This window comes from Eretmochelys imbricata, chromosome 2 (assembly GCF_965152235.1).
Source record: "Eretmochelys imbricata isolate rEreImb1 chromosome 2, rEreImb1.hap1, whole genome shotgun sequence".
Taxonomy (NCBI): Eukaryota; Metazoa; Chordata; order Testudines; family Cheloniidae; genus Eretmochelys; species Eretmochelys imbricata.
The window spans coordinates 100,353,493-100,378,918 of NC_135573.1; the positions used below are offsets into that span (position 1 = coordinate 100,353,493).

General features: G+C 39.3%; 1 protein-coding gene across 6 annotated transcripts in view; it reads left to right on the forward strand.

Moving 5' to 3' along the window:
• ZNF407 (zinc finger protein 407) overlaps positions 1 to 25,426 on the forward strand; it is a 462,207-nt gene that overhangs the window by 310,099 nt on the left and 126,682 nt on the right. For 5 of the 6 annotated variants that reach the window (XR_013345174.1, XM_077810508.1, XM_077810512.1 and 2 more), the window contains exon 8: positions 18,075 to 18,253. Coding sequence is in view for 5 of the 6 variants with exons in the window: in XM_077810508.1 (XP_077666634.1) it covers positions 18,075 to 18,253 (179 nt within the window). In the remaining variant the exon portion in view is untranslated. Of the gene's footprint in view, positions 1 to 18,074; positions 18,254 to 20,420; positions 20,632 to 25,426 lie in introns of those variants that run through there. The other variant, XM_077810510.1, reaches the window with a different exon arrangement.

Here is a 25,426-nt window from a genome sequence, read left to right on the forward strand (position 1 = left end):
TGTGTTACTATGATGCAAAGTAGTTTCAAAGAAATCCTCTTGTTTTATAAAAGATTTTGGAGGGTTTTTTGGTTTTGTTTTTTTAAGTTTTAAAGTAGAATACATGTTTTCTTTAGCTGTAAAAGCACAATCAAGGCAACGTGATAAGTGAGTCAGTGTTGTAAAAGTAAAACTAATTTTGCCTTCACTCACATGAGCTATAGAAGGAGGAAGCTTTATTGTCCCTGGGAAGGTGATAAGGCAGAGTAATTGTATATTATACTGTCCTGGAACATCTGCCTGAAGACTGTTGGAGCAATTCATCTATCATGGACGATACAGCATGTTTTGTCTTTCTGCTCTAACCCATCCCCACTGCTGGCCTGCACGAAGGTTTTGATAGGGCCTGTGCCTGGGCTGGGGCTCACATTAATCAGTCCCCTTGTTCAACACTCCAGCTGACATAATTACAACCTGCGCACAGCAGTTATTCAAGTCGAGTCCTTGTCACTCGTGGTGCGAAACTACACAGCTCAGATCCCGAAGGAGATTGCCTTATCACACAGAACAAGGGCTCACAGGAGTTGAAGAGAATAGAAATGGGAAAATGTCTTCCGGGAGTACTATATATTCCTTTAAAATAAGACATTTGAGAGACTTACAAGGGACAAAGAGAAGCATTGTGCAAGGTCTGAAATGAACAGGTTATTATTTTTAAACGGATTACACAGGCCATTTTTGTGAAATGGACATGGATTATTAAATAAATTCAGTGGTCTCTCTCTCTTATCATTCAGTGACTCTGCCCTATTAGTTTTCTTCAGAAGTGATAAAATAGTTTTAGACTTGTAAAAGGTTTAAGTATCTCTCAGTAGAAATCATCAGAACACAATCAGTAAAAGTGTAAGTATTATACCAGTAAAATTGGCACACACATAAGGGAAAATCTGTAAAGATCGGAGTTAAAGGTAAGGGAAAGTGCTTGCAAAAGGGCTTTCAAAGATGAGCAAGTTCATTAGTTTCTGCTGTAGCATGGTATAGGAATGTGAAAGATGAAGCCGGGAAACTGACTTCATATTTTACCATTTTTTTTCCTCTCTTCATATTAACCCTCGGTAGGACAGAAAGCAGATCTACAGCACTGTGTAGAGTTTCCCTTCCTCCCTTACACACACTTTAAACTTTTATTACTAAAATAGTTATTTTTCCATGACAGAACATTTGAGTAACCTAAGTGTAGGATGATTTACGTGATTTGGATCTAATAAAAGTCTCCAGTAAACCGTGTTCTTATTGGGACTTCAGTGCAGAAAGTTCTCTTAGCATTCAATCCATCCCCCGCCCCCAGCCCTCCCGGGTGTGGGGGGCATTCCCCCATATGGTTAACCCAAATTTAAGGCAAATTCTTCACTTTTGAATCCATGGGCTAGCGAAGGTGCTGTGAAACATGGATAATGATTTCTGGTCTCATTAAAATTTTATTCCTAACACTTAAACATATATCACTGGAAATGCGTATTGTTGGAAAACTACAGTAAATTATCTTTTATTGGTGAGTGGGTATGATTTTTAGAGAGTAAGATGCCTTATCTGAAGCTAGGAGTGAGAGTGCTAGAAACACTTTTAGTTTATACTGCTCACACCATTTGTGTGCACTTCCCTTTGTGTATAATATAGGTTAAATACACAATTTTCCAGAGTATTGCATCAACCGTACACCATTTCATAGTTTCTCTTGGTGATTGTGCACAGCACATTTTACTTCATGTGTGACTTTTCTCTGTAAAGTGACTATATAAGAACACCTACTCCTTGTGAGGCATATCTACTTCCTGTAATGACAAAAATGAATGTTTGCTGCTTCCTATTCTCGCAGAACCAACACACTGATGGGAAAAGGAGCTGTATTCTAGTCTCACCCCACCTGTCACTAACAGGATTACTAGGTAATCGCCAACTGCAGTGCTGAACACTGCTGTTAGCTACCCCTGTGCAGACAATGATGCTGTGAAGGCAGGATAATGGCATTGCACAGATGTAACTGAGGGCAAAAATTGGACCTGCACATTATTTATTACTGCTGATGAGCCATGAGATTCCATTTTTAAACTGAGCAAATTTCCTGTGGAAGTCAAAGAAAGGCAACAAACATGGAACCTCATAGTGACATTTTTCAGAGTTGAACTACACTTTTCAAGGATTTAGAGGTATAAGCCCAGAAGGACCATTAGATCACCTAGTCTGACCTCCTGTATAACACAGTCCATAGAATTCCATACAGTTACTTCTGAATTGAGCCCAATAGCTTATATTAGACTAACGCACACTTTCCAGAAAGTTATCGAGTATTAATTTAAAGACATCAAGGGATGGAGAATCCATCACTTCCATTCGTAGTTTGTTCCAAAGGTTAATTACCCTTACTGTTAAAAATGTGTGTTGTATTTCTAATTTGAATTTGTCTGGCTTTAAATTCTAGTCATTGGTTCTTGTTATGGTGTTCTCCACTAAAATAAAAAGCCTTTTAGTACCCAGTAAAGGTACTTTTACACTGTGATCAAGTCTTCTCTTGATCTTCTTTTTGATAAACTAAGCAGATTGAGCTATGTAAGTCTCTCACTGTGTGGCATTTTTTCTAGCCCATGAATAATTTTTGTGGCTCTTCTCTACACCCTTTCCAATTTTTTCAACATCCTTTAAAAAATGTGAATACCAGAACTGGACATAGTATTCCAGTATTGGTCTCACCAATGATGTACAGAGAGGCAAAATGCCCTCCCTACTCCTAACTACTACTGCCCTGTTTACGCATCCAGGAATTGCATTAACCCCTTTTGCGGCAATATGACGCCGAGAGCTCATATTGAGCCGTTTGTCCACAATGACTCTCTTCGGAGTCCCTGCCTTCCAGGGTATTGTCCCCCATTCTGCAGGTATGGCCTACATTCCTTGTCCCTAGGTGTATGACCTTGCATTTGGCTGTATTAAAATGCACCTTGTTTGGATGGGCCCAGCTTACAAAGCAATTTGGATCATCTGTATGACTGCCCTGTCATCATTATTTACCATTTCACCCATCTTTGTGCCATCCAAAAATTTTATCAGCAGTGATTTTATATTTACTTTCAAAATGAATCTTTCAGGAAATTAAGATTTAATTCCAAAGATAAATCTGAGTAGTTGAAATGAGAGAGAGAATGGTCTTCAGCTTCATGGGGTGGTGGGAGTGGCAAAGTGTGTGGAGGGGCAGGCCTTTAGAACAGAGGTAATAGAGACAATACTGCTCTTGACGCTAACCCAGGCAGCAGAGCAACAGGACATGCCCTCTAGGGAGCTCTGTCTGCTACCAGAATGGCTGAAAGAGCTGACATAAAGGCCAGTTGGAAGAAGGGTCATCTGCATCCAAGACTGAGAAGCAGCTTTCAGGGTCTGCTGCTATCATCTGTGACTTCAGCAAAGTTAGGAGTCCTTTTCATCTCCCTGCATCCTGCAGAATCCAAACCCTTTCATAGTCTCCATCTGTACATGTTTGTTTGTGGAAACATTTTGTGCCTCACTGAGACTTCACAAACTGTGTGTGTACAGTGACTTGAATTTTTCAGTGTAACTTTAGGTGGTCATTTAGAAAAGTACAATAGAAAAGGAGTTGCCATTGAGGGGAGGGAAAGGAGCATCTTCACTTAGTCTTATCCCATCCAGTTTTTTTTTTTTAATTGAATGATTTCCCTAGCCCATTTCAGCAGCATACTTAAGCAAGCGCATAACATTAAGCTCTTGAGTAGTCCCATTGAAATAGTCAACAGGACTACTGGTACTTAAAATTCCATGTGTACTTAAGATTCTTGCTGAATCCAGGCGTGTGTTAGTTAAAGCTCCCATTCCCACTTTGATCCTCATGATCTGCCCAGCACCCTGCCAAGACAGGTGTGTGTCTCTTATGTACAGCAAACCCTCCTCTTCTCGAGCCAGCTTCTTCAATATCCAGCCTGAAAAAATAAAAAAGGAAAGGGGGGAGGGAATCCCCCCCAAAAGGAATCCAGTGATTCTCAGCTAGTGTGAAATTCAGTCAAGAGCAAAGATCTGATGCATGATAATCCCTTCCTGTTTCTGCCACTTAAACCCTTGGTAAAGCCATGCAGGAGTGGGACATGCACACAAGATCTCTGCATTCCTTACATGCTTCTAAGGGGCATTCTGGGACCAGCCCCAAAAAGGCTTGGTCAGAATTGACCGTTGAGGATAGGCCTTCAGACACACCACTGTATGTACATTACACAGATTCAGTGGCCAGAAACCCCATAAGAGGTTGCAGAGAGAGGTTGCAAGTATTGTTTGTCCACCATAGCTTTGGAGGGAGTGATGTTGCAGCGTGCCTATACATTGCAGGGAGGAAGGGATGGATTATATCACTCTAGCACCTCCATAGTTCCTTTCAAAAATCCCCATTTACTGTAATTTGGTATATGCAGGAGTAAAATTGGCCCACTGAGATCAGCTTCTTAAGAGCATACATTTGATATAATCAGTTCCTTAAAATTGGGCTACGTGCACTATAAATAAAATTGTGAATATTTGGCCCAAACTACAGTTTGGACACAATATTCTGCTGAAGAAAACTGGGACACAAGTAGTAACTTATCTGTTTCCCATCCATTTCAGTGCTGATGCACTAATTCTTGCTGCTGCCCTACAGGGCTCTGCTACTTTTTAGCAGCCAGCATTGGACATCTGTCACACATAATGTGTGTCATAACAAATAGATCATTATAAAAATACAGAACTATCAGTGTAGAAAAGCTGAAAGAATTATTATAATTAGGAACGAGTGTGACTTCAATACTCTCTGAGTAAATCCCAAATAGTTTTTCATTATTTTCTTTGTGAAACATACGGTATGTAGTTAAACAGTATGAACGTGGATTATTCTGTTTTACTGTTGTTTCATTGTTTCTGTATGGCAATATGCACAACTGATTAGGCTGCTTCATTTGTGTGGTGGTTTTGGCTGTGTTTTTTCAGTCATGTTAGCTCAATCGAATTAGCTTAACATGACTGAAAAACCTCATCCAGACACAGGCTAACACATGTTCAAATGTTTTAACCAGTGCCTTGACATGGCTTTTCAAACATGTTAAGCTAACTCGAATGAGCTAACACTATTGAAAAGCACATCCATTTACCTCATTAAGAGAGGTACTCTTTGGGCTGTGTCTGTCTTTTAGGGCCTGACCTCTTTGTAACCTTTCTGTAGTGTTGCCAACTCTAGCGATTTTATCATGAGTCTCTCAAAATTTGATAGGTTTCAGAGTAACAGCCGTGTTAGTCTGTATTCGCAAAAAGAAATGGAGTACTTGTGGCACCTTAGAGACTAACCAATTTATTTGAGCATGAGCTTTCGTGAACTATAGCTCACTTCATCAGATGCATACTGTGGAAACTGCAGCAGACTTTATATATACACAGAGAATATGAAACAATACCTCCTCCCACCCCACTGTCCTGCTGGTAATAGCTTATCTAAAGTAATCGTCAGGTTAGGCCATTTCCAGCACAAATCCAGGTTTTCTCACCCTCCACCCCCCCACACAAATTCACTCTCCTGCTGGTGATAGCCCATCCAAAGTGACAACTCTTTACACAATGTGCATGATAATGAAGTTAGGCCATTTCCTGCACAAATCCAGGTTCTCTCACTCCCTCACCCCCCTCCAAAAACCCACCCCCATACATACACAGACTCACTCTCCTGCTGGTAATAGCTCGTCCAAACTGACCACTCTCCAAGTTTAAATCCAAGTTAAACCAGAACATCTGGGGGGGGCGGGTAGGAAAAAACAAGAGGAAATAGGCTACCTTGCATAATGACTTAGCCACTCCCAGTCTCTATTTAAGCCTAAATTAATAGTATCCAATTTGCAAATGAATTCCAATTCAGCAGTTTCTCGCTGGAGTCTGGATTTGAAGTTTTTTTGTTTTAAGATAGCGACCTTCATGTCTGTGATTGCGTGACCAGAGAGATTGAAGTGTTCTCCGACTGGTTTATGAATGTTATAATTCTTGACATCTGATTTGTGTCCATTTATTCTTTTACGTAGAGACTGTCCAGTTTGACCAATGTACATGGCAGAGGGGCATTGCTGGCACATGATGGCATAAATCACATTGGTGGATGTGCAGGTGAACGAGCCTCTGATAGTGTGGCTGATGTTATTAGGCCCTGTGATGGTGTCCCCGAATAGATATGTGGGCACAATTGGCAACGGGCTTTGTTGCAAGGATAAGTTCCTGGGTTAGTGGTTCTGTTGTGTGGTATGTGGTTGTTGGTGAGTATTTGCTTCAGGTTGCGGGGCTGTCTGTAGGCAAGGACTGGCCTGTCTCCCAAGATTTGTGAGAGTGTTGGGTCATCCTTTAGGATAGGTTGTAGATCCTTAATAATGCGTTGGAGGGGTTTTAGTTGGGGGCTGAAGGTGACGGCTAGTGGCGTTCTGTTATTTTCTTTGTTAGGCCTGTCCTGTAGTAGGTAACTTCTGGGAACTCTTCTGGCTCTATCAATCTGTTTCTTTACTTCCGCAGGTGGGTACTGTAGTTGTAAGAAAGCTTGACAGAGATCTTGTAGGTGTTTGTCTCTGTCTGAGGGGTTGGAGCAAATGCGGTTGTATCGCAGAGCTTGGCTGTAGACGATGGATCGTGTGGTGTGGTCAGGGTGAAAGCTGGAGGCATGCAGGTAGGAATAGCGGTCAGTAGGTTTCCGGTATAGGGTGGTGTTTATGTGACCATTGTTTATTAGCACTGTAGTGTCCAGGAAGTGGATCTCTTGTGTGGACTGGACCAGGCTGAGGTTGATGGTGGGATGGAAATTGTTGAAATCATGGTGGAATTCCTCAAGGGCTTCTTTTCCATGGGTCCAGATGATGAAGATGTCATCAATATAGCGCAAGTAGAGTAGGGGCTTTAGGGGACGAGAGCTGAGGAAGCGTTGTTCTAAATCAGCCATAAAGATGTTGGCATACTGTGGGGCCATGCGGGTACCCATAGCAGTGCCGCTGATCTGAAGGTATACATTGTCCCCAAATGTGAAATAGTTATGGGTAAGGACAAAGTCACAAAGTTCAGCCACCAGGTTAGCCGTGACATTATCGGGGATAGTGTTCCTGACGGCTTGTAGTCCATCTTTGTGTGGAATGTTGGTGTAGAGGGCTTCTACATCCATAGTGGCCAGGATGGTGTTATCAGGAAGATCACCGATGGATTGAAGTTTCCTCAGGAAGTCAGTGGTGTCTCGAAGGTAGCTGGGAGTGCTGGTAGCGTAGGGCCTGAGGAGGGAGTCTACATAGCCAGACAATCCTGCTGTCAGGGTGCCAATGCCTGAAATGATGGGGCGCCCAGGAGTTCCAGGTTTATGGATCTTGGGTAGTAGATAGAATATCCCAGGTCGGGGTTCCAGGGGTGTGTCTGTGCGGATTTGATCTTGTGCTTTTTCAGGAAGTTTCTTGAGCATATGCTGTAGTTGCTTTTGGTAACTCTCAGTGGGATCATAGGGTAATGGCTTGTAGAAACTCGTGTTGGAGAAAACTCGTTTTTGGAGGGGGGTGAGGGAGTGAGAGAACCTGGATTTGTGCAGGAAATGGCCTAACTTCATTATCATGCACATTGTGTAAAGAGTTGTCACTTTGGATGGGCTATCACCAGCAGGAGAGTGAATTTGTGTGGGGGGGTGGAGGGTGAGAAAACCTGGATTTGTGCTGGAAATGGCCTAACCTGACGATTACTTTAGATAAGCTATTACCAGCAGGACAGTGGGGTGGGAGGAGGTATTGTTTCATATTCTCTGTGTATATATAAAGTCTGCTGCAGTTTCCACAGTATGCATCTGATGAAGTGAGCTATAGCTCACGAAAGCTCATGCTCAAATAAATTGGTTAGTCTCTAAGGTGCCACAAGTACTCCATTTCTTTTTTCAAAATTTGATGTTTTTCTTAAAGCTCCAGCTCCTAGATTTATGTGAATCTCGGAGCTTTCATTTAATAAACAAAATGTTAAGTTTCTAACTCTCCTGGCTGCGAGGAATAGCTTGGAAATGTGACCCAAGTACATCCCAAAGGCTCAGAAACCAGAAGACAAAAAATTTAAAAAAAAAAACAAAAGACCTCATGAATTTTAAATTAATCTCATGATGATATTTTGAGGCTTGGCTCATGATTTTTCAGGAATCGGAGCTGGCAATACTTCTCATTTGTTTCCCTCTAACGCTGGGAAGGTATGTTTACACTAAAGTTTTTAACTTGTGTACTGGAACAAATATTTGTGGAGTCATCCAGATTAACATGTACAAACATGGTAGCAAACTCGAATTAATTGAAATCAATTAACTTGAGTTCAAAACTCTAGTGTAGACAAACCTTGAGTGCATAAGCTGTTTCTTCTGGACTGTCATGAGTTAGGCAGGGAACTTACGTCCTCAGTGAATGTTGTGCCTGAATAAACTGGTTTCTCTGCTAACACAAAAATATTAGCTATGAAATGGGGCATCCTCAAAGAAAAGAAGCAGCGGTTTGTTTTCACTTTTCTTTCTTACTGAAACAGACTGCATGTTGAACAAACTGATTGGAGAAAAGGTTGTTTCTGATGGGGTGTTCATGGAAGACATTACAGCTATTCAGCTAGCCCCAACTATAGGCAAGGACCACTCGTTTCAGAGATTTTGCATTTTCTGGCTAGGGATTGGCCACTTTTTAATATATGGTTTCAGAGTAGCAGCCATGTTAATCTGTATCTGCAAAAAGAAAAAGGAGGACTTGTGGCACCTTAAAAACTAACAAATTTATTTGAGCATAAGCTTTCGTGAGCTACAGCTCACTTCATCGGATGCATTCAGTGGAAAATACAGTGCGGAGATTTATATACACAGAGAACATGAAACAATGGGTGTTATCATACACACTGTAAGGAGAGTGATCAGGTAAGGTGAGCTATTACCAGCAGGAGAGCGGGGTGGGGGGGAACCTTTTGTAGTGATAATCAAGATGGGCCATTTCCAGCAGTTGACAAGAATGGAACTGTTGGAAATGGCCCACCTTGATTATCACTACAAAAGGTTTTTTCCCCTCGCTCTCCTGCTGGTAATAGCTCATCTTACCTGATCACTCTCCTTACAGTGTGTATGGTAACACGCATTGTTTCATGTTCTCTATGTATATAAATCTCCCCACTGTATTTTCCACAGTATGCATCCGATGAAGTGAGCTGTACCTCACGAAAGCTTATGCTCAAATAAATTGGTTAGTCTCTAAGGTGCCACAAGTCCTCCTTTTTTTAATATATATAACTTTTAAAAAATTGGTGAATCTGGTTGGAAAATGTAGTCAATAGCAGATTTCTTGTGTGCGTGTGCCTCTCCCCCCCGCAGTCGTATCGGTATAATATGTATAGTTTTATTAGTTGTGTTTTCACTGACTGGTGAGTGAGACTACCGTGGTTTGGGCTGTTTGCAGGAGTTTGTGTTAGTAGTTTTCTGACACATCAGTTGGCGCTCAGTAGCAATCGTTTAGGGAATTGCCATCTGTAGATAGGGTTCTTTGTTTAATTCGTGGGTGGAATTTTTGTGGCTTGCTTTAATTTTATTGTTTAGTGGTGAATTTACATTCTGAATCACAGTTTTGGACTAGCGCTTTTAGGTGCTGAGCATCCTCAACAGCCATTGACTTAAGTGCAAAGGAAGGTTACAGGACCGGGCCCCTTCTTCTGTTGATTAGCTAGTGTGTGAGAAATAATTCACATTTTAAAGTTTAAAGTAACTTTTTGCTCCAAAATTGAATATTTACATCTCTATCATGGGGTTTTATTTGTTTTGGTTTATTTTTCATATAGCCAAATGCAAGGACATACATTTAGGAACAAACACTCTAGGTCACATTTATGGGATGAAGGGCTGGTGTTTGGAAATCAGGAACTCTGAAATGGACTTAAAGTCATGGTGGATTAACCACTGAATGTGCACTCTTGAGTTGTGGCAGCTAAGAGAGCTAACGTGATTCCGGGATGTTTAAGCAGGGGAATATTGAGTAGAACTATGGAGTATAGAACATTAGTACGATCATTACTGGAATACTGTCCAGTTTTGGTGTTCACACTTTCAAAAGGATGTTCACTAACTGATAGCTCTTTTAGAAAAGAGGTGCAAAACTATTAGAGGTCTGGAAACCGACCTTACAGTAAAATTAAAGGAGTTAAAGTTACAAAAAGGTTAAGAGGTGACTTGATCATGGTCTACAAATGCCTACATGAAGAGAAGATTTCTGATGGTAGAAGACAATTTAATCTAGCAGACAAAAGCATAACAATAGCCATTGGCTAGAAGCAAAAGCCAGACAAATTCACATTAGAAACATGTCAGTTTTTTAACAGTGAGTGTCATTTACCAATGAAACAATTTACCACTTTCCACTACCACTAACCACTTTCTTCATCACATAAATTACTTAAATTAAGTTTGGATATCTTCCTACAAAAGACCCTCTCATTCAGCCCAGATGATATGGGCTTGGTGCATGAATCATTGAGTGAAATTCTATGGCCTGTGTTATGTAAGAGAACAGACTGAATGATCGTAATGGTCCCTCCTCGTCTTTAAATCTATGAATCTTTTTGTTTTTAGTTTAAATCATAACTGAGAGTTTAGCTAATGATAGCGAGTTTTCCAAATTGGGGTTTGGCTGTTTTCTATAAGTATTGAGTGAGACTCCTGTGATTTGGCTATTTTCTGGCTAGTAAATCAGGATTAGGATTCTATGGAAATGTAGATAGGTTTCAGCAGAAGTTTGCTTAATTTCCATTACTGAAGTTGCTATTCCTGTAAGAAATTATCTATTTTTAAATGTTCTGCTACTTTGTTAACTGCTGGATCAAATTCCTGCTTGCCATTTCTATTTGTTGTAGTTTGTGCTGTAGGGTTTAATCAGGGGTGTGAAACATACAGCCCATGGGCTAGATCTAACCTGTAGAACAGTTTCATCCAGCCCCTGGACTTCCCATGAATCTACTGGCATGTTTATACAACCCCAGAGTCCGCACTATGGGAGACGTGATTTGTTCAGGCTCCAGTGTGTTGTGTTCTAACCTCTGCATGTAGACCTTGCTCGTGTGCATCATGTGTACAGGACTGTGTACATCAGTGTGCACTAAGGAACATGTAGTGTGCACCATCAGAGTCCATACGGACTGGTGCACTCTACAAATCACACTCCCCTTGTCCAGACTCCAGGACAGCAATCCAGCAAAACCTTGTGTACAGATGTAGAACCACTTAGTTGCATTTAAGAGGCTCTGGAGAGGCATCAAGTAAATGTAAGTAATTACCAACAGGGTTTATCTTTACCTATTTCTCGTTTAATAACTTTTGCTGAATATATCAGGCCTATCATATGAAGTGAGTTTGACACCCCTGGTTTCAGTAGTGCAGAGGGCCTTCTGCAGGCCCTCTGCATGAGGGTGAACTTCACTCGTACTAACTCAAAGGGGAAACTTTAAATAAATATTTTTAGTCAGTCTACTATATCACTGTGTTTCTTTTCAGATGTAAGTAGTGACATACATACAGTTGCCAGATGTACTTCCAGTTTTGTGCAATCCTCTACAGAAAGAGGCTGTTTGTGCTGAATACCCTGGAGAAACTTTTAAAGAACAGTTCATTTTTTGTGAGAATATGAATCCTGAAATATGCTATGGTCTCTAAGACCTAGTGGATGAAGTAATAAGTATTATGTCCCATTCATGCCTTGAAATCTTCCATTTGCATGCTTGCAGTGTCTTTTCAAGATGGTGGGTACTGCGTAATTGAAGAGTGTATCCTGTGTATTTCACTAGCAGACCATTTAAATAAAAATTCTTGGAGAGTGGTAGGAAGTGAACTATTCATCTAGGCATGCATATAAAATCTTTGAAAACATTATTGTGTGCAACTTGCATTCTGGATGGGCAAGTTTAGAAAACTAAACTCCAGAGTTAATAAAGTAGATTTTTTGTCACTTTTAAATCGTACCAGAATGCCTGTTAGAAGGATGCCTCTTAAGATTTCTATTAGCAAGAGGAACATTATTCTGATTATTAATACTATCTCCATCCACTCCCTTTTGGACTCTGGCATAATTCATTTCTAGCTCTAAAATCAACATTTTCAGGATTGGTTACAAAGTAACAAAAAGAAGGACCCCCACAGTAATCTCTGTCTGGCTGTAGAAGTCAAAAGGAAGAAATTAGTCCCTTTGGCCCATATTTTTAAAGGTGTTTGGGTGTTTCTCCACCCAGCATTGCAAGGCCTAAGGCCAGGTCTACACTGTACACATACATTGGTATAACTACTTCACTCAAGGGTGTAAAAAATCCACATCCTGCGTGATGCAGTTATGCTGATCTAACCCCTGGTGTAGATAGCAGTGTGTCAATGCGAGGGCTTTTTCTGTCAACGTAGCTACTGCCTCTTGCAGAGGTGATGTGACAATTCTGTCAGAGAGACCCCTTTGGGACTGTTACGTGATATGCTGAGACTACCTCTGAGCCTGTTTTCTCTGCCAGTTTGGGCCTCCAGAACCCTGCCTTGTTGATCCAGACACGCCAGTCTGCTCCAACACAGACCCAGGGTCTGAACCACACGCCCCAAAGCTGCAGACTTAACTGAAAACAGCTTTAGAAGTGCTTCTGTCTCCAGCACCCAGACACCCAACTCCCAGTGGGATCCAAACCCCAAATAAATTTGTTTTACTCCGTATAAAGCTTATACAGGGTAAACTCATAAATTGTCTGCCCCCTATAACACTGATAGGGAGAGATGCACAGCTGTTTGCTCCCACAGGTATTAATTACTTACTCTGGGTTAATAAGCAAAAGGGATTTTATTAAGTATAAAATGTAGGATTTAAGTGGTTCCAAGTAATAACAGACAGAACAAAGTAAGTTACCAAGCAAAATAAAAGATAGCACGCAAGTCTAAGCCTAATACATTAAGAAACTGATTACAGATAAAATTTCACCCTCAAAGATGTTCCAATAAATTTCTTTCACAGACCGGACTCCTTCCTAGTCTGGGCCCAATCCTTTCCCCTGGTACAGTCCTTATTCCAGCTCAGGTGGTAGCTAGGGGATTTCTCATGACTTCCACCTTTGTTCTGTTCCACCCCCTTCTATAGCTTTGGCACAAGGCGGGAATCCTTTGTGTCTCTCTGGGTTCCCACCCTTCCTTCTAAATGGACAAGCACCAGGTTTAAGGTGGATTCCAGTACCAGGTGACATGGTCACATGTCCTGTGAGACCTCAAGCCTTCATTCTTTCTGGCCTGATTCACAGGAAGGCTTGCAAGTAAACAGAGCCATTTACAACCAATTGTCCTAGTTGAGGGGAGCCATCAAGATTCCCAACGACCATTAATGAATGGCCCACTCTTTGCATAATTACAATAGGACCTCAGATTTATGTTTCATATTTCTAGTTTCAGGTACAAGAATGATACATTTATACAAATAGGATGACCACACTCAGTTATGATACCTTACAAGAGACCTTTTTCATGAAGCATATTCTAGTTACATTATATTCACACTCATTAGCATATTTTCATAAAATCATATGGAGTGCAAGGTAACAGGTGGATTAAGTACGTCAATGCGAGAAGCTTTCCTGTAGGAGTAGTAGTGTCCTCATTGAAGCGCTACAGCGGTGCAGCTGCACCTGCTGCAGTGTTTTAAGTGTAGACCTACTAAGAGTCTCAAATTAGATGAAGGCTCCTAAGTCAATTAGACTTTGCAACGCTGAGCAGAGCAACACCTAAATACATTTTTAAAATATAGGCCAGAGTAACTTAGCTTTAATCATAAAATGTAGAACTGAATATTTTTAAACCACATATTAAGTTTGCCCTTTAAATGGGGTGAGAGAGTAATTAGTTAGTTAAAATAGTGATGATGTGGGCCTACAATGTAATCCAGGGCTAAAATCGCAGGAAATTTTTGAGGGATATCCTATAATACAGTGGTTCTCAAATTTTGTACTGGTGACACCTTTCACACAGCAAGCCTCTGAGTGTGACCCCTTTCCCCCCCCCTTATAAATTAAAAGCACTCTATATATTTAACACCATTATAAATGCTGTAGGCAAAGCGGGGTTTGCGGTGGAGGCTGACAGCTCGGGACCCCTCGTGTAATAGTCTCGCAACTCCCTGAGGGGTCATGACCCCCAGTTTGAGAAGCCTTGCTATAATACATTGTGATAAAATCATAGAAATAGCTTGTCTGTTGGCTTAGTTTCTCTGAGCATACCCTGCAGGAACTCTCTCCAGTTCTCTTCTGCCAACTCTAGAAGTCTCTTCTTTGTGTTAATATTTATTATTTATATAGAACCACAAATATACATAATATTTTACAAACACACACAAAAAGCACTGCCCCAAGAGATTACAATCTCAAAATCTGGCAGACAAATACACTATATGGGACAAAAAAAATCGAACACAAGATGTTGAGGGTACTATCACAATATGGTGATCAACACTGGAAGACCTCTTCAAAAGAAGTGGCTTTTAAAGAAGCACTTAGCGATGAGGAAGGGCACACAAAGCTCTATTTCACAACTTTGTGTCTGGAGTTAGGTGCCTAAATCCACATTTAGGCACCTTTGGATAACTGAATCTCTGACCCCTAGTTAGGTACCTAAAATCTTCATATAGGTATATAGAGATTATATAATGTGGATTTAGGCACCTCAGTTTAAAAATTTGGCTCTTAGTGGATGACATAAGGCATAAGGACAGAATAGGAGATGTGAAGTGAATAGTAGAAGTCAGTGGTAGCACTTAGGGGCAGAGGACTGGGTGGCGTGTATGGTGTGAGTGTGAGAGAAGTACTTGAGAGCAGAAATACTAGAAAGGGGGAATCTGAGAGTATAAAAGAATAATACTTCCACTTTTCATGTTCAAACAGTTGGCCACAAAAAAGAAAAGACTGAGATATGGACTAAGCTTTTAGAAGTAAAGGTAGAGAGGAAAGGATAAAAAGTAAATGATCAAGAAAACTTCAGACAATCTGACCACTATTTAAATGTCATCCTTTACTCCATAACATTTACCATAGTATTTTCCTTTCCTATGAACAAAAAGCTAATTATGGCATTTCAGATACCACTATGGAACTGTTGGAAGCTACTGACTTACAGTGTCTGTACCACTGTACATGATTTATACAAGTGAGACCATTCTCCCTCCATCTGCAGCCTAACTTGAGGAAAAGGCTCCATCTCCCTGCTCATCATCACCTGCAGCAATCGTGGGGAGATGAAGACTCCAAACAACACCCACAATGCCCTGTAACAGCATTCTAATGGGGCCGGGGAAACTTTTCATCTACCCCGTCCATGCCTTGTAGCAGCACTCATTGCATGGAAGAAAGGGGAGAGGGAAAGTTTCCACTCCACTCCTGTATGACAGCATTTTCACATATCTATAGACAATAACTGCAAACTACTTCACTCTGTACCAGGAATATCCATTCTGTGAATGCCCAGTCAAAGATTGCCGCACATACATAAATTCATTCAAAATAGGAAATAACTTATATAGACAAAAACACACTTGTTCATATTAAAGAATAATAGTAATAATTTAATTTAAATTATATCTATGATAGTAAAAAGAGAAGGAGTACTTGTGGCACCTTAGAGACTAACCAATTTATTTGAGCATAAGCATCCGATGAAGTGAGCTGTAGCACACGAAAGCTTATGCTCAAATAAATTGGTTAGTCTCTAAGGTGCCACAAGTACTCCTTTTCTTTCTGCGAATACAGACTAACACGGCTGCTACTCTGAAATTATGATAGTGTTACTGGAATGCAGGCCAGTCTCTTAAAAGCTGTGTTTATTTATTTGGCTTATATAACTCAAGTGCTGAGCTAAAAACCCAAAGTCTGACTTTATTCAAATTTTTGAGGCAGAAGAATTCCTTCTGGGCTGAGTTCTTCATTGTTAAATTTCAGTATAAAGGGAATCTTTTTTATCTCAGAGTTTATAAACTCCTGAAAGTGGAGTTTATAACACAAAGGCTGTCAGATGCTTAACTATCATCACTATTGCAACACTATAATATTTAGCTAGATGTTTATAATGCCACCATTTTAGTGCAGATACAGTACTTCTTAAAGTCACAGACATTTGATTTAAATTCCATAAGCATAATATGAAATACAATGTTTGATGTTTTGTATATCAGATATGGAATAATGTATTTGCCAAGCATTAGGGACGAGACTGATAATGCAACAGGCAGTTAAGGCACAGTGAATAATTAAAAAAACATTTTATATGCAGTACATTATTGTCATGTCATATTTAAGGGTATTACTTGGCTTCAAAAGTGCATGGATTTGTGAGTTGTCACCTTAATGGGTTATTTTATTAGCACAATCGCTGCATTGCAAACTAATAAGGGATACCATTTGTAATGTCCTATGATTTCTTATTCCTAATTTATGATTAGGCCTTTCTGTGCTCAACATTTCAAACATTTCAATTGATGAGTTGATCAGCACATTGCTGTTTTCAGTCACAGAACTTTTAATCATGGTCAAACAAATGAGACTTTAAGGTGGCACAGTTTACAGTAGTTTGAACAAATTCAGAGATCAAATGATGTAGCACTGCCCATGCACACAACTTGAGCAGACTATATTTCCTTCACAACTCTTAAGTTTCTGTAGAGCTTTCATATTTCTCAGAAATATTTTCAAAGTATTGAAAGAACAATTTTTACATAATGCCTTAGAGTTCATCTAAGGAAATAGTTAGTTTCCATATAGGTGCCCAGATTCTCAAAGCTCCCACATAGGCAGGTGTGGGCTGAATGCCACCTTTAGTGTCATGAACTATATCCTCATTTTATTAGAACTTATTTTAAATGTTGTTTATTTGTATATTTTCTTTTCCATTCACATTTGAAACTTATTTTATACAGTTTCCATTTAACTTTTGAGTAAAGTTAGTGTCCTTTAACTGCTGACATGTAGAATAAGTAGGGGAAAATAGAGTCTATAGTACTAATAAAGTATTCCCAAACTGAAATAAATGGAAGCACTTATATTCCTTGCTTTGATACAGGTAACGTATATCAATTACTTCTGCTAGAAAACTTTTTTAGGATGATGTAGGGTTTTTGTTTTAAATTCATACATACTAAATAGTCAGGAAATTCTAATTGAAGGATAAACTTGGGATGGAAATTTTGGTAAACTTTTTTGGATATAAATTCATTATTACTGCCACCCTTCACTCGTTTTTGGAAATGAGGTTAAAAACCTTTCAGCCCGAATTTTTCAAGTGCGTGAAATGTATCGCGCATCTCTGACTTCTGTACATTCCAACTCCTGTGTGGGCAGAAAAACCCTGATTTAAATCAGGGTGTGTGTGTGTGTATGCATGTGCGTATGCAAAAGTTAGGCATGCACGCCTTTGAAAAGTTGACACACATAACCTCTCCCAAGATCACTATGTAGAGTTTATAAACTCTGAAGGAGTTAATGGACTATCCTTACAAAATCAGTTGCAAAGACTCTGATGGGGTCTATGAACTTTGTAGTAAAGGTTCATGTGAACTCCATGTGAACTTTTAAATATAAGCATCAATGCTTACCTGCACCTAGACTCTAGTTAAAGGCATGGTGCTCAAAAAAGCCAAACAAATAATAATCAGTTTTGCTAGGCTAAGGTATTATGTTCCCTACTCACACTCCCCAAAAACATTAGAAGACTTTTGCAAAGGTAAAAAAACCTATTCGTTTTGTTAAATTCTTAACCTTCCAGATTCATAATTAATCAGAAACTTCCGCACTTCCAGAGATTTCAGCTGGAAGACATGTTTTCTGTGCAAGTTAAGAGTATGTCAGAATCTGGCATAAAATGGAAAGCTAGTTACTACCTTAACTTCTGAGACCGTACTGCCTCTCCATAATAACAGCAGGATTTAATTTTCAGTGCCTGAATACTGTTGGATGGTCTTCCTTCCTGCATATGGGTGCTTACATAATATAACTTAACTCTTTCTTTTCTTTTCACCTTTTAGGTCTAACTGCGCTGAAAATATCCGTAAGCATATCTTACACACAGGAAAGCATGAAGGAGTAAAAATGTATAACTGCCCCAAATGTGACTATGGAACCAATGTCCCAGTGGAATTTCGCAACCACCTGAAGGAGCTGCATCCTGACATTGAAAATCCTGATCTAGCTTACTTGCATGCTGGTAAGACTATTCTCCTGTTTGTATACAGATGTATCACTTTTCTAAATGAGCACCCTTAAATGATTGCAATAGAAGTTCTGGGTCCTTTATGTTGCTATCATTTATTCTGAAGAAAAGCATGATTTTAAAATGGACTCAATCCACTTCAAGATTTCACTAAGGGATGAAGGTGATGTATTTAGTATCAAGACCCATCTGCATTTCACACACAAATTCTGCGTTTACATGTGTAAACGGGAGATATTCCCATCCAGTTTAGAATGCCACCTTTGAAACCTGGATGAATTTGTGTAGAAAAAGTATTGTTTATATTTTGTGTTCTTATTAAGGAAAAAAGGTGGAACAACATAATGACATCAGGAAATGAGATGCTAAATTAGTACAGTATTTCAAAATGCCTACGAGTTCACAAAAATCAGCTGATAACACTGTGCAGTATAACTGCAGAGAAGCAGACTTTGTTCATAGTACGTGAACAAGAAGCTGCTAGAGTTAAAAAAAAAAATAAATAGGATGTTGATGGTTTCATGAAATAGTGCAACAGGGCGACACCACAGTCTGCTTTTTCTCTTCCTGCTTCTGCTTACCTTTGTGTGAATGTTAGTGTCAGAGTGCATTCTGGTCCTTTACTATCCTAGATGAAAGCATCCTTTTCTGTGCCCCTCAAAAAACAAAAAAAAGTACACGCAAAGAAAGTTACTATAGACTACAGGCTGTTAAGACAAAAAATGCTTATATTCTGTATTCATAGCACTGCACTGGGGTGCTGTGGCCCTTATCCAGCAACCACATAACCAGCTGCTTAAACTTTAAGTATGTGAGTAGTCCCATTGAAGTTAATAAGATACTCATGTACTTGAAGTCAAGCAAGTGTTAAGTGCTTTGCTGGATCTTGGTCTATTATCAGGGACATCAAGGGACTCGCCCACAAATGTGAATTAAGATTTTTCTGTGCTTTGTTGTCTATAATTTATTATTATTATTATTTATTTTTACAAGGTTTGTATAGAACCATTACTTTGCATGGTTCTTTACAGAGATTTAAACTACACATGGTCCCTTATTCCAAAGAGTTTACTTTCAAAATTAGATACCAACAGAATATAAAAATAAATAAAAGAAAGAACAAGGAGGGGAGAGAGCTAAACAAATAAAAATAATGTGAGGTATAGAAATAATGAGCAAATCAGTTTTCTCCCCCCCCACACCCAAACGCACTCTCCTGTTGGTAGTAGCTTATCTAAAGTGATAAGCTACTACCAACAGGAGAGTGGGTTTGTGGGGGGGGGGGGGAACCTGAATTTGTGCTGGAAATGGCCCAACTTGATTATCATACACATTCATTGTAAGGAGAGTGATCACTTTAGATTAGCTATTACCAGCAGGAGAGTGGGGTGGGGGGAGGTATTTTTTCATGCTTTGTGTGTATAAAAAGATCTTCTACACTTTCCACTGTAGCTCACGAAAGCTTATGCTCAAATAAATTGGTTAGTCTCTAAGGTGCCACAAGTACTCCTTTTCTTTTTGTCCATTCTGGAACCACTCATCATGCCATTTCAGCACATATTAGATAAAACCTGAATGTGCAAACAAAAGTCCAGTTGGCTGAATACCAATTTCACATATGTCAGACAAGAGATCATGTTTCACATAATAGGAAATGAATATTGGACTTGAAGCCTATATCCAGACATTATAATCTCTTATTATAGCAGTCACACATAACATATTTTCTTCCATATTGAATACTTTTACCGGTTTTGAGAGAGATTCTTTATATATGTAATGGAGAATATTGGTAGAACCTATAGAAACTTTCAAACCTGTATAAACTTTCTAAGTTCACCAACTGTCTATGCAGCAGCGTATGTGTATGTGAGTGAATTATTCATTGCTGCTTACTGTGATGAGGCTCTTTACCCTGATTGTCTTAGCAACAGGGAGAAAATTGTCATAAATATGGTTTGTACCAGTGGTTCTCTATTTCTTCAATTAGAGAAACCCTGTAGTGCTAGAGACATAGTAGGATATTTGTAAATGTACCAGTGACTAGTAAGAATTATATGTTGTTAAGTAATGTCTGTTTCAGAATTGGTACACAGAAAAGTGTGCCGCAATATCATTTGCAGAAAGATCATCTCTAGAAATTGTCTGTGACTTCATATAGGTTGCCATGCTGTCCTTCTGGGAAGTGCAGTTTCATGAGAGCTTACAGGTGCCACCATACCTTCAGGTCAGATGTTGAATCAAGCTTTTTTGACCCATTTCTGATGGCTGTCGATTTGAGAGTTAAAGATTTCACAAGACTTGGTCAAAGGAATAGGGGGATAACTTTGGTATCCTGGCTAACAATCCTTGCCAAAATAACACTGGTGTCAGTGTCCAATTCATGTTATTGATCATTTACTGGTTGTTGTATTTGCCTACAGAGAAACCACAATAGCAATATTTAATTACTTTATAAAGCCCTTTAGGATAATTTGAGTATAAGTGTCTCATAAACCAATTTTTTCTCCTAGTTTCACTTGACTGTATTTCTCTTTCATTTGTTCTAATGCTGTTTTGTAAGAGCAAAATCATCCCCTCTGCAAAATCATCTTGAGTATAATGGAACTACAAGTCATGGATCTCACTTGTGAGGAAAGTACCAGGTTTATGTCATTGTACTGCACTTCCTGGGACCCTTCAGAAGCCCCTCTGCCAGAGCTCAGCAGTATCAGAGCTGCAGGATACATTTGGGGCACAGCAGGGAATGGACCCACAGAATCCAACAGCAGTTTGCCTTGGAGATGGTAGAGGTATCCAGTTGGATTTTCAATTGGCAGTTAATTCTGTGTGAAGTAACTCTAACTCCTAACAAACTCGGCCACATAGCTACTAGTGTGACATTATAATGTGACATTATAGGTGTCTTGATGGAGCCATACTTGTTGGGGAGAGGCCAGTAGTGGGGGCGGGGGGTAGCGCTGCATGCAGAAATCTCTATATCCGTAGGAGTGAGGTGGGGTTGAGCAGTGGTGGCCCAATCTACTTGGAATGTTTGAAATCCTTCCTAACTCAAAGAATTAATACATAAATTGCCACAAAGTCAAAATCTTACAACTATATTCCTTAGTAAACCACAACAGATACCCGTACACCTCTTACAGCAGTAGTGATCAAAGAGAATATTTTTTCTCTCTAATCCTTTCTACTTAGTCTTTAAAAGGCCCTGTATTTGAACAGCAGACCTTTTTTTAAAAATGTGCTTATGAAAGGTTCTGTTTTAACTCCAGTCCATCGCTGAAACAAATTCACTTAAAACATAGTCCATATTAACCCAAATGCTATATGTCAACCAGATTATTTAACTATTTTATTTATATACAGTTTTTCATACAATTCTGGTTTTGAAAATTTCACTATGGGTGTTACTGTATAATATCATGCAGTAGTATAAAATCCTGGAAGTGTTTTATGCTTACTCTTGAAGTATTCCCTGGCCCACTTTCTCTAGTATCTGCAGTATTTATGCACTGGGAATTTTGTGAGCAGAAATCCAGTGAATCACAATAAGCATTTATTTGCTAAAAGGTTCACATTCATAGCAAGATGATAGATTTTACAACTATCCAAGGACAGAGGGGAAAAAGTTTACTTTAGAACTAGGTTAAGGGAGGCTAGCAGCCGATATTTGTAGTAATGGGAAGATCATTTGTTTCTCATGTAAGGAATATGATCTTTCATTGTTATAACTGAGAAACACACAGAGATCTGTAATTACAAATTAAAAATCATCTGAGAGAGGGATCTGGAGTCATGATGAAACAGTCTCTTTGTTAATGGTTTTCTGGTGGTGGCTCTTTTGATGACATCCTTTGGTTAATAGCATTCTCACTTCTGATTCACTTACAGAGTGACTCACTGACTTCTAACTTTTGATATCTTATTAGCTGTTTCAAGTTCCAACTGAAAAGTGCTAATGGGTTAGGTAAATGTGCCATTTAGACCTCTTTTGATATTATTCTAAATGAGCTAGTAATAATCTTACTCTTGTAGTCAATATTCTCTTTATTTACAGTGCACCAGAAAAAACTCTGATCTGTCCTTTTACAACTGTATAGCACTTTCATTTTATCCCCTTCCCATGAGTGGTATTACTGACGAAGTAAAAACTGAGGACACAGTAAGTTCCAGCTTTATCGTCAACTAATGCTTACCGGTAATAATTACAAATAGGATCAATGGAAAGGCTGTCTGCAACATCACTCATTCTTCTTCCAGAAGTATTAAGGAAGAATATGCACCATGCCAAGATGTGCTTGTTAATAATTTTGAAGTGTATTGTAGATATTTATTAGCAAGAAGATTTTAAGAATATATTATGATTTTTATTATTTATTTAAGAGCCATTGATGCTCTCGGCTTCATACAAAACACAAACAAAGGCAGTCCCTGCCCTCCAATTTACAATCTAAAAATTCAAAAATTCAAATATTCATAGAGTGTGTGTGTTTAAAGTGTTTCCACATGAGCCCCTTGGAAGATTTTTACTGGTTCCCATCAGTCATACATGCCCTCTTCTGCACTGCTTGACAATTATAGCCTGCTTTCTCTTTGGTATCGGCAGGGGTCAAAGGGAAGACTTTTGAAAGGTTTGTAGCTATTTGCCTTTTTGATTCATTGAAATATTCTAGGGTTTTCTATAGTCCACATCACTGTAGTGTCAAGAGTCCTTGTGGGAAGAAGAGTGAGTGGTATTCATGGCTGGATTTTGTTTGGGTGGTTTTTTCATTTTTTTATGTGTCTAATACTTTCAGTTATGGAAAAAGGACTCTATCAAAGAGAAAGATCTTGCACTGTGCCCTACAGTTCAGCTGTGGATTAATCTAAGCTTCTCTGAAAATTATGCCACAGCCAAATCGCCTTGATCAAGAATTTTTTTTTATCTCCGGCTCTCAGATACTTTGTGTTGGGCATCTTAAGCCATGTTGACCCAAAGGAGTTCAGTTATCTTGGTGGTCTATGGCTAGAATTGTAGTTCTGATGTAATCAGGTTCTCACCTGTTAAGGAATTTGAAGATCAGGACCAAGACCTTGAACTAGTAACAGAAGTGGATTGAGAGCCAATAGAAAGACCAAGACACAGGGCTGATCTGTTTAGAGTAATTTCTCATTAAGAAAGTGGGTGGCCACTTTCTGCTGAAGCTGAAGCTTCTGCATTGCATCAACCTTCAGCATCAGGAAAAATGTATTACAGAAGTCCAGTTGGGAGGTGACAAATGCCTGGATCTCTGTGGCAGATGCTTGTCTGGGAGTACAGGGTGAAATTTCCAAGCATCCTGGAGGAAGAGGAAAATATTTTTCACCACTGATGCTACATGATCATTCAGGTTGAATAATGAGTTGACCAGGAAGCCTTGCACCGGGGGAAGCAGAAGGGCTTGGATGGAAGCTGTGGGGGAACAGTATCCCAGCTCGTTTTTCAAAGTGTTTCACCCTTTCTGAGCAGTATTAATGGTGGATATTACCCTGGGTTCAGTTTGAACCACTTCTTCTTCATCTAGGAGCTATTTTCTTGTAAGCATTGTGACATCTTATAAGAATACTTAGATGTACATCTTGGTGTCACCAGTATATCATTGGCAGCACAGATCATAGCATCTCACCATTTTTCTGAATATTAAAAGTGAAGGTAAAATGCTTCTTTGAGGGAAGAGGAACAATTTACCTATCGCTATTTTCTTGGTGTTGTTGGAGAGGAATGATGCTATTGTAGGGAAACTAGCTGTGTCATGCAAATGTGGACAACTGTTTCGAAAGCTTGTCAAGTTGTATGAGTACTGAGATGTGATCACTATCCATAGTCATAAAGAGGCTGTCCTTTCGTGCTCCCATGTTGTCTCTGCTGTTCTCTCCACAGAAGCCTGATTGCAAAACATCCAGAATGTTGGCACATGTCACATGTTGTTGGGACTTGGTTGTCAATACTTTCTCAGTGATTTTTTCCTAGGAATGGAAGGTTGGAAGCATGATGGTCCTATGAGTTTTTCTCCTGTCATGTTTGTTTGTTTGTTTGCTTGCAGCATGATCCCCAAGAATGAGCAGGGGGGTTGGAAGTCAGAAGATCCTGAGTTCTAATCCTTGCTGTGTTACTGACTTGTGTGAGCTTGCTCTCTGCCTCCTTTTCCTCATCTGTAAAATAGCTGCAGGAATGCTTAATTTACGTCGCTATTATGATTAATTATTTGTATGGAACTTTGAGCACATAAAGCTCCATATAGCATATTTAAAAAAAAATGAAAAGATTAATTTGGATGTGAATTAAGCTAAACCGAATTAAGGACACTTTAATTCTGAGTAACAGCATTCATACAGGGGTTGAAAGGGGTTTAATTAATTCACTTTAAAAGTTAATTTGGATGAGCGTCCCCATGTAGACAAGCCCTTTATCTGACTGCAGATATACTTGCCTGAAATAATTTTCCTTCTAGTATGTGCTTAAATTCTCCATAAAATATGTGAGAACATTCATTAAAAAAAGGATGTTAAAAGAACCCAATTGAAATGCAGGCTTTTTGTTGGCAATATCCCTACTGTATTACTGGCTCCTTAGATCAGAAATTCATGGGAAGGCAGTTCAATGAATCATCTGATTAGTACGTCAGGCCTTCATCCTGCTCTTTTCTATCCTGGTTTAGGAGGAAAGTACTATATCTGTGTTTTTAATTCTTTCCAGAGTATGATGAATAAAAGGAAAAGTTTCCAACGAAGTTTCATTCACTGATAAATATAGGAATCCTTTTTCTAAGCTATTTCTAGTAAGCCTTCCAAAACTTTGTACTCTTCTGCGCCCCACATAAATTTCTCTTGCAGTTTCCTTCGCTTCTGAGAAACAAGGTTACACAGGCAAACTTCAGTGTGATTACATCATCAACAAGGGACAAAATCGTGATCCTATCAGTTGTAACGGTTGCAATATTCATGAATGGAATCCTGAAAGTTCAAATAGTTAAGCCCAAATAAAATTGTGATCTTTATCCCACTTGACAGCTACATTTATCAAATTATTAAGGGGAAAAATTGATTGCTAAAAGTTATAGTATGATCTATTATGTGATTTTATCAAGGTATAACTGTATTACCAAGTGGAAATTGCACTCTTATTCAGAATGTGAATTGAATACACACAAT